This window comes from Eleutherodactylus coqui, chromosome 6 (genome assembly GCF_035609145.1).
Source record: "Eleutherodactylus coqui strain aEleCoq1 chromosome 6, aEleCoq1.hap1, whole genome shotgun sequence".
In the NCBI taxonomy this organism is placed as follows: domain Eukaryota; kingdom Metazoa; phylum Chordata; class Amphibia; order Anura; family Eleutherodactylidae; genus Eleutherodactylus; species Eleutherodactylus coqui.
The window spans coordinates 14,865,994-14,876,181 of NC_089842.1; the positions used below are offsets into that span (position 1 = coordinate 14,865,994).

Below are 10,188 nucleotides of genomic sequence, written 5' to 3' on the forward strand. Positions count from 1 at the left end.
TTCTTTTCCCACGAGACTTCTGTCCATCGTAGACAGAACTTTTGTGAAAATCTCACCTGTGTGAATACATCCTTGCCGGCTTCACGCGAGCGTATGTGCACATGCGATACTTAGTTATTTTGCGCGGGGTACAAATATGCACCGATTGAAACGGCTAATTCATCTAATGAGTCCCAGGTGTGCTTTTTCCAGCAGAATAACGCAGCATTGCACGCATCTCCGTACGCACGGAGCGCTCATTTGTGCACCCTGTCGGGTTCTAGAAGGACCTCTGGTGGACAAATGTGCAGCAAAATAGACCAAAATGCGCGCGGCAAAATACAGAGCTTTGAACTAACGCATTGACATCAATGGATCTTATCCTCTGCTTATTTCGCCAATACCTCTGTGGGAAACCAGCTGTAGGCTCAGATCTATGTTGGAAAAATGTGATGTAGATCTAACCGTTCGGAGGCCTTAGGCTATGCGCAAACGACAGAATTGGCGTCAAATTTTTTTGTACAGAGTTTGCCTCAAAATCCGTTGGGCGCCCCATGGGTGTCCGGCGTGGGCGCCCCATGGGTGTCCGGCGTGGGCGCCCCATGGGTGTCCGGCGTGGGCGCCCCATGGGTGTCTGGCGTGGGCGCCCCATGGGTGTCTGGCGTGGGCGCCCCATGGGTGTCTGGCGTGGGCGCCCCATGGGTGTCTGGCGTGGGCGCCCCATGGGTGTCTGGCGTGGGCGCCCCATGGGTGTCCGGCGTGGGCGCCCCATGGGTGTCCGGCGTGGGCGCCCCATGGGTGTCCGGCGTGGGCGCCCCATGGGTGTCCGGCGTGGGCGCCCCATGGGTGTCCGGCGTGGGCGCCCCATGGGTGTCCGGATTAGTTGTTGTCTTGCTTTTCAGGAAGATGCTGATGTGACCTAGAATTATTCTCTTTCCTGAAGGTACGGCCTATAATAACCGCCGCTCGTGTGCGCCCCCGCTGTTCTATCAGATGCTTCCCTCATTTAAGTGCAAATCGCCTCTCTCTGGAAACTCGCATTAATTCAATGAACATTGCCCCTTTAAAACAGTTGAGTCGCGCAGTTGTCTCCGCTGTGCAATACGTTTAATTTTCCAGCATTTTGTCTGCATGGATCAGAATAGAAGCAGCCGGCCGTGTCCCCCCCCCCCCATCCTCTTTTGGGAAATTGGTTGTAGCGCCAGCGTCATGCTTAGTAACCGCACTAGGACTGGCGCTCTGCTCCATTGACTCTGGTCGTTGCATCCAGTGGTAATGACATGGTCACAGTTTACTGCAGGAACAATTGTAACCGGGATTTAATTATAACTATTGATTAGCCGGGAGATGCGGGGTAAATTAATTAGTCTTCGTCTGCAGTCTCTTCCTTGGTTCTTGATTCCGCACCCCCCAGGGGTGGCTGCACGGAGAACATGGCTGGTTATATGATCCTGTCTCGTGCGGAGCACAGGGTAAGAGAACGCCCAGTGCTGGGGCTGGAGAGGGCCTGTCTTGTACCGTGTATCATGGAGTTGGGGTCCATCAAGGGCCTGTCTTGTACTGTGTACCATGGAGTTGGGGGCTGGAGAGGGCCTGTCTTGTGCCATGTATCATGGAGTTGGGGGGCTGGAGAGGGCCTGTCTTGTACTGTGTACCATGGAGTTGGGGGCTGGAGAGGGCCTGTCTTGTGCCATGTATCATGGAGTTGGGGGGCTGGAGAGGGCCTGTCTTGTACCGTGTACCATGGAGTTAGGGGCTAGAGAGGGCCTGTCTTGTACCGTGTACCATGGAGTTAGGGGCTAGAGAGGGCCTGTCTTGTACTGTGTATCATGGAGTTGGGGGCTGGAGAGGGCCTTATTGTACTGTGGATCATGGAGTTGGGGGCTGGGGAGGGCCTGTCTTGTACCGTGTATCATGGAGTTAGGGGCTGGAGAGAGTCTGTCTTGTACCGTGTATCATGGAGTTGGGGGGCCATCAAGGGTCTGTCTTGAACCATGAAGTTGGGGGGCTGGAGAGGGCCTGTTTTGTACAATGTACCATGGGGTTAGGGGGCTGGAGAGGGCCTGTCTTGTACAGTGTATCATGAAGTTGGGGGGCGATCGAGGGTCTGTCTTGTACCATGTATCTCGGAGTTGGGGGGGGGGGGGGCATCGAGGGCCTGTCTTGTACCTTGTATCATGGAGTTGGGGGCTGGAGAGAGTCTGTCTTGTACCGTGTATTATGGAGTTGTGGGGCTGGAGAGGGCCTGTCTTGTACCATGGAGTTGGGAGGACCATTGACGGCCTGTCTTGTACTGTGTACCATGGAGTTGGGGGGCTGGAGAGGACCTTCTTGTACTGTGTACCATGGAGTTGGGGCTGGCTGGAGAGGGCCTGTCTTGTACTGTGTACCATGGAGTTGGGGGGCTGGAGAGGGCCTGTTTTGTACCGTGTATCACGGAGTTGGGGGGCTGGAGAGGGCCTGTCTTGTACCGTGTATCACGGAGTTGGAGGGCTGGAGAGGGCCTGTCTTGTACTGTGTATCATGGAGTTGGGGGGCTGGAGAAGGCCTGTTTTGTACCGTGTATCATGGAGTTGGGGGGCTGGAGAGGGCCTGTCTTGTACCATGTATCATGGAGTTGGGGGGCTGGAGAGGGCCTGTCTTGTACCGTGGAGTTGGGAGGACCATTGAGGGCCTGTCTTGTACTGTGTACCATGGAGTTGGGGGGCTGGAGAGGGCTTGTTTTGTACCGTGTATCACGGAGTTGGGGGGCTAGAGAGGGCCTTTCTTGTACCGTGTATCACGGAGTTGGAGGGCTGGAGAGGGCCTGTCTTGTACTGTGTATCATGGAGTTGGGGGGCTGGAGAAGGCCTGTTTTGTACCGTGTATCATGGAGTTGGGGGGCTGGAGAGGGCCTGTCTTGTACCGTGTATCACGGAGTTAGGGGGCTGGAGAGGGCCTGTCTTGTACCGTGTATCATGGAGTTGGGGGGCTGGAGAAGGCCTTTCTTGTACCGTGTATCATGGAGTTGGGGGGGGGGTGGATTCATTGGTTGGATTTTGGGGTTCACGTAATGTAACTGAAGTGTAATCGCTCTACAATGAGATGTTCTGCAGCTTTCTAATAGACAGTTCCAGTTTCTCATTGTTTTCAAGATCTCTGCTTGCTGTTTAAGGGTAGGTCTTACAGAAACGGATTTTGATTGTGGAATCTGCGATTGCCATCCGTGCGGAAGATCTGCGGTAAAACACGGACAATAAAAAGGCATATATTTTACATTTTTCATTCACACTCGCAGGTACGAATTGCGTATTCTGTGAGCGGAAGAAAACTCGTAGCATAGTCTACTGTATCGCGGATTCCGCACAGACGGCCCCCATTGAAGTCAATTGATGCAAATGTTTCGACGCTCGTACGGAATTAACGTTACGTATGAGTGGCGGAGATGCTCACAACATCAAAGGAGAAGCTGGGATGCCAGCTGTAGGGGAGAGAGGGGGTCATTCCTTCACACGGACGATACGTTTCGCCATCATTCGCAATTACCTTCCGCAAATGATCGCAGGACTTCAGCTGTAAAAATCTGCATGCGGAATCTCACCTGTTTGTATGAGTCGGGCCTAAGAAGTTCTTTAATTCCTCGTCTTATTTCCAGAGGATGGCGCTCTTCATCCTTTGGCTGCACAGTTACACAGCAGCCCTCCTAGTACACGGCACAGGACAGGCCCTCTCCAGCCCCCCAACTCCATGGTACACGGTACAGGACAGGCCCTCTCCAGCCCCCCAACTCCATGGTACACGGTACAGGACAGGCCCTCTCCAGCCCCCCAACTCCATGGTACACGGTACAAGCCCTCCTAGATACGTAGCACTACTTCTTTGCTCGTGCAACTTTTTGAGACTGTTTGCATAACTCTGACAACCCCTTATGACTAAGTCATGGCTTCCCAGTGGGCCCCCCATGATGTAAAATAAGAGATCTGCTTATATTCACGGCTACCCGCTCGTCCCCGCCCACCGGCCCCAGTATCTTTACAGGCTGCGGTCATACTGAGTCGTCTACAACCAAACTGCTGCAGCCAATGATGGTCACTGAGCGGCATCATTGGCTGCAGCAGCAAATTTATAGTGCATCACATGCAGTCTGTAAGTAAACACAGCGGAGAGCGGCGCCGGTGGCAGGAAACGAGCGGAGGAGGTGAGTATCCACTGATTAGTTATCTTACATTATGGGGGACCCAGTGAGGCCTTTCCATAACTCGGCCAACCCCCTGGAAACATGCAACCAAAATCAAGTCAATTTGGATTTTCTGCAAGTAACACAACATCATTGCTGCAGTTTGGCTTTTGGGCTCCGGCTGCACGGCGACGCATCGCAGTATTGCAGCTAATAATTGTCAGTGATGTTGCGTTGCGATCTGTGACGGTCGCCGAAAATCCAACTCTGTTAAATTTTGGTTGCCCGTGCGTATCGCACCCTAGACACCGCTCTACAGCGCACACCACTGCCACTTGCAAGAGACCTGTCTGCGACAGCAAATCATATAAATCATTTGTGCGTCTTTTCTGAGACTTTGTCGCAAAACCCGTGTAGCCCTAAGCTTTAACAGCTAAATCGCCACAGGTCACAGACTCGGCACTTGCGACTGCGGACGTATGCGACTTGCAAGCAAAATTCAACTGGGTTGGATCTTCTGCAACCGTTATGTCGCAATGCGACACCATTGACAGCCATCAAATGCGACGTCGTAGTACTAGCGTGTAATCGTCGCCCCACGTGGGGTCGCCGCATGTCCCCAGTGTCGTGCGCTCGCTTCATCTCCTCCCTTCTTTCCCTGCAGAGTTTTGAAGCCATTCAGGACGAAGCGGTGAGCATTACCCACATGATCCGAGCTGGCGGGGGCGTCTGGATGGCATTCTCCGAGGGTTCATCTATTCGTCTCTTCCACACGGAGACGCTGGAACTATTGCAAGACATTAACATTTCCACCCGGACGCTGCTGCTGCCAGGTAACGCTCCACTGACCCCCGCCATACTTCTCAGTAATGCCACATTAATGGCTGCAGCAAAACTCCAGCAGCTTCCATGGGTTCTGCTCTGTTTGCACCGGAGCTGCATCCACATCCATTGTGAACTCCCACAATGCAAAGCTGCTGGAAATTGTTCTTGCAGCTCTGGATGTGACTGTAGTAGAAGATGTAACCGTAGATGCGACTGGAGCATTAGGTCTGGTTTCCTCTTCCTTGATAATAGGTTAAGGAACTGCTAGACATTAGATGGCTGTTGCGGGAAATGTGCGGTTCTGGGCCGCCGTCCCCACGGCTTTGGTTACCTGAACGCGTACGGTTATGTCTGTGTTGGTAGGGGGCCCGCACCCGCAGCTGTAATTGCAATGCGGTGGTTACCGAATCCCAGCGAGTTGCTCCCGTCCAGCATGGAGCTGGTCAGCTGTCAGGTTAATGATCCCATAGTACGTCTCCTCGCCCGGCGATAGACTGCGGCCCCCGCTATTATGTAACGATACGCACAAAGCAGATGTTTTGTGTCCATGTAAGAGGAGATAATTAGCAGAGATGCCAGAGCTCGGATGAGCGGGCGCTGTGAGATCTGTCCTGGGGTGGACCGCGGGCCGCATGGAGGGTTAGTCAGACCTCCGCTAACGATATGTGCTACAGATTGGACGCAGCTCGGATTCCCGGCTCCTGCCTCAGTGAATGGTGAGTTTAATCGGAGCTGACGCCCCCAACATGTTTCTTCCCGGCGCAGAGCGAGCGTCTTTTTGTCATGTTTGGTGTCTGTGAAATCTTGATAATAGTCCAGCTGGGAAGTATTGCGAATGATGTGAACCTCTTCCCCACAGGACAGAAGAATCCTCAGGTCACCAGCCTGCTAATATGCCAGGGCTCACTGTGGGTGGGCACACACCTGGGCATTCTCATTACCTTACCTGTGCCTAAGCTGGAAGGAATCCCCAAAATCACAGGTATGACTGATTGATGGTTTACCCCTAGTATATTGCAGCTGAAATGTTGTGCTGTATAGATCTACCATATTGCACTGCAAGCACAGCACTGGGTGACCCACTTATAATGCACTGCTCTGAGAGCCATTGGCCTTAAAGCACCAGTCTCGGACCCACCGCCAATACAATAGTGTGTGCATTACTTATAATGCGCTGCTGTATAATCTGCCAGCTGTGATGTACGTCTCTGATGACCCGCTAGCCATAATGCATGGGTCTGATGACCCGCTGGCCGCAATGAATGGCTCTGATGACCCGCCGGCCGTAATGTACGGCTCTGATGACCCACCGGTTGTAATGCACCAGTCTCAGACCCACCGCCAATACAATAGTGTGTGAATTACTAATAACGTACTGCTGTATGATCCACCAGACATGATACACGACTCTGATGACCCGCTGGCCATAATACAACAGTATCAGACTCACAATACAATAGTGTGTGAGTTATTTATAACGTGCTATTGTATGACCCGGCCGGTCGTAATGCGGGGCTCGTATGACCCGGCCGGTCGTAATGCGGGGCTCGTATGACCCGGCCGTCCGTAATGCGGGGCTCGTATGACCCGGCCGGCCGTAATGCGGGGCTCGTATGACCCGGCCGGCCGTAATGCGGGGCTCTGATGACCCGGCCGGCCGTAATGCGGGGCTCTGATGACCCGGCCGGCCGTAATGCGGGGCTCTGATGACCCGGCCGGCCGTAATGCGGGGCTCTGATGACCCGGCCGGCCGTAATGCGGGGCTCTGATGACCCGGCCGGCCGTAATGCGGGGCTCTGATGACCCGGCCGGCCGTAATGCGGGGCTCTGATGACCCGGCCGGCCGTAATGCGGGGCTCTGATGACCCGGCCGGCCGTAATGCGGGGCTCTGATGACCCGGCCGGCCGTAATGCGGGGCTCTGATGACCCGGCCGGCCGTAATGCGGGGCTCTGATGACCCGGCCGGCCGTCATGCGGGGCTCTGATGACCCGGCCGGCCGTCATGCGGGGCTCGTATGACCCGGCTGGCTGTCATGCGGGGCTCGTATGACCCGGCCGGCCGTCATGCGGGGCTCGTATGACACACCACAATGTAGGCCCCTATAACTCACTGCTGCACATACAATGCAGAATACACAGAGTCGGGTTATATGGCTGTGTAGACCCCAGTGATGCCCAACTATATAGATCAGTGGTCCCTTACGTCTACATTGTTAGGTCATGCTGATACTTGTGGCATAATACAGTGCTCTGTATGCCCCCCCAGATTGCACCCTCTTTATAGACCCCCACAGTCCACTGCTCTTACATCCCCTTCTCCTTTCTTTTTCCACCAGGAAAAGGGATGGTCTCTCTCAATGGCCATTGTGGGCCGGTGCAGTTCCTCACGGTGGCCTGCAGCACGATGGCTCCTGAAGCCCTTAGGACAGAGCAGGAATCGTCAGAAGATGTACGGGAAAGTGAGGGAGCAACAGAAGCCAAAGACCCTTCAGATGGTCACTCCCAGGACCCTTCCTCTGATAACCTCTCACCATCACGCCTTAAAGGGATCCTTCTCCAGTACCGGCTGCGTGGCACATCCCACCTCCCTGGTCATCACCTCTCTGCCAGGGAGGGCTTCAGATCGGACAATGCTTCTCTAGAAACCACTGAGGAAGATGGTTCTATATATGAGATGACAGATGACCCCGACGTTTGGTTCAGAAGCCGGCCTTGTGCCAAGGACGCTCATCGGAAGGAGATCACCTCTGTGGTCATCATCTCAGGAGGACCCGGTTATCGGAACTTCAATCCTTCCAACCCCAACGTCCATGGTGGGGGCGACACGGACAGTTCTCTGCTCATGTGGCAGCTGCCTCTCGTCCTATAGCATTGGGGGGCGTCATTCTACCTGGTGGGGGCTTCAGCTCCTTCTATGCTGTTACCTGGGGGGCTAGGTACACACTAATGTTTACACTCTTCTCCAGCTGCTCTGCCGGATCCCCCCAATGCGGACGGACGCCACAACGGGACGAGACTTTACAAGACCACCCTGTGGTGGTGACCGGGGAAGACGGAAGATTTTATGTAATCGTAACACTGAACATAGATATTTATTGAAGACATATGCGGTATTGGGATACGGTGTTTTCATAGACCCCCGAGCCAGGACTCGGATACACTCCGTAGCTAAATGTATCTAAGGCTGCACCTATGGTATAGGGATACGACATTAACACAGACCCTGCGTCAGGGCCCAGATACACTCCTTAGCTAGCTCAATGTATCTAAGGCTGGTGGCACACATTGCCCAATGTTACATAATGTAAGAATTAACCCACGCACGTCCATCAGCATCTGCAACTTGAGGTGAGTGGTCAGGACCATCACACATGTGAAGTATACACGCAGTATAAGTCTGGAACCTGTATACTAAGAGACCTACTCTAGAGTGCAGCGTATCCAAGTATTATCAGAGGAAACTCAATGAAAAAAAGGCCTGTTTACCCCTCCCATGCCCTTAAAGGGGTTGTCTACTTGTAAACTATTTATTACCTATCTGTAGTCTATCCTATCAATAATAAATTGGTGAGGGCCTGCCACTAGGGGCTCTCAACGATTGGCTATTCGCCAGACCAATGTTCTTGTGCACTGAGCTGATTTTTGCAGGAAGCAGACAGCTCCGTTCCCATTGCAGTGGACTGACTTGGTATTACAGGCAAAGTTCCCATTAAAGTGAATGACCTGTAATACCAAGCCTGGCCTCCGCAGATGGAAAAGAGCTGTCTGCTACCTGCAGAAATCTGTTCAATGCATGAGCGTACCGTCTGGTGAACGGTGCTAAGAAGGGGTGCTGGGCATCAGACCCCGGGTGCTCTACCATTAGTGGCCTGTCCTGGGGATAGGCCATCAGTAGTTTACAAATGGACAATCCCTTTAATATCCATCCACCTACAGGATGCCACATGTGGCCTTTAGAGTTAGAACGCTTCCCTATCTCCGTTGCTTCTCCTGCAAACTAATGACCCTACATTAAGGAATTGTGTGCAGTATGAGGTTGTGCAGCTTTTACTCCTACGGTTGCAGACAAGCGATTGATGAATCGTGTCGGAGGCGCTGCTTTCCTGTGAACTCTCAGGATGCCGGAGCTCTTCCTGACACCCCCTGCTGGTGCAGCGTCTGGGCATGCTCCATTGTACTGCATAGTAGTAATGAATATGGGTAGAATACAGAGAGCAATGCCGTAGGGGATGTGGCAGCTGATAGAATTGTGAGTGCAGCTTTGGATGTGACTGGAGTAGAAGACCTGATATTACTCAATATCAGGACTTGATAATGTAAGATATTTGCAGGGCTGCTCAGCGTTATATGTACATTATAATGAGCTGTACGTGACTGCTGGGGTAGGGGTTATGACACGGGCGTGCGGCTAATGAGTGTGCCTTAGGGTGAAGCTTGATCAGTATCTAGAGGGTTTAATAAGGGACTAGTCTGTTACATTGTTGCTGCCTGTACACTCCTAGAAGCTTCCTTGATTGACCCCCCCACAGTTAGTACCCAGTAACGTATGAAGAATGGTACGAGGACTACGTGGGTAGGGGATCCATGCATGGCATGCACAGACTGGCAGCGAATGGGTTAGGCATGTGGCGACGGCACCATGTGACCCAGCGGGATGCTCGGCGAGATACAGAGACGCAATTAGCAGCTTGTCTGCAGATGTGATTGTACAGAGCAGCTGTTCTCCAGTGATGTACATATGTGCCTGTAAATATACAGATTTCTATGTGTACAGATGATGTATATATCACCAGCATGAATAAAGCGCCCACACGGCGGTGGCGGTGTGTACCCGGCGTTCTGGACTTACTATTGCAATGATTCCATATCGCTGTATGACCAGGCAGGTGCGCCATTCAGGAGACTGGGAAAGCTGGAACGGCGGCCAGATTGCTTGTGAGCCGGAAACAAAGCTTGGAGAAGGTGAGAGCCCTTTAACAATTGTGGCTGTGATGTCACTTTCGTCAGAATGCCCTTAAACTTCAGCCTCCCCGGCTGGAGCGTAAGCTCTTTGGACAAGTATTGGGATGCACATTGATAGCTGAATGTCGCTGCTTGCGCTGGGATACAAGACGCCATCGATCACTCGGAGAGGTGCCGGCATCCATCTCTTTACATGCCTTCTCAGGATGATGGGGGTGATGATTTACGGGCATACAACCGTTAAATAAAACAAGCGCCGCTCTCC

The 10,188-nt window shown here is 53.0% G+C and overlaps 1 protein-coding gene across 5 annotated transcripts in view; it reads left to right on the forward strand.

Annotated features, from left to right (window-relative positions):
* Positions 1-9,791, forward strand: part of ARHGEF10L (Rho guanine nucleotide exchange factor 10 like) — a 93,463-nt gene extending 83,672 nt beyond the window's left edge. For all 5 annotated transcript variants that reach the window (XM_066606346.1, XM_066606344.1, XM_066606345.1 and 2 more), the window contains 3 exons: positions 4,800-4,968; positions 5,820-5,942; positions 7,298-9,791. In XM_066606346.1, the coding sequence (XP_066462443.1) occupies positions 4,800-4,968; positions 5,820-5,942; positions 7,298-7,830 (825 nt within the window). In that variant the 3' untranslated portion in view covers positions 7,831-9,791. The remainder of the gene's footprint in view (positions 1-4,799; positions 4,969-5,819; positions 5,943-7,297) is intronic.
* The last annotated feature ends 397 nt before the right edge of the window (positions 9,792-10,188 follow it).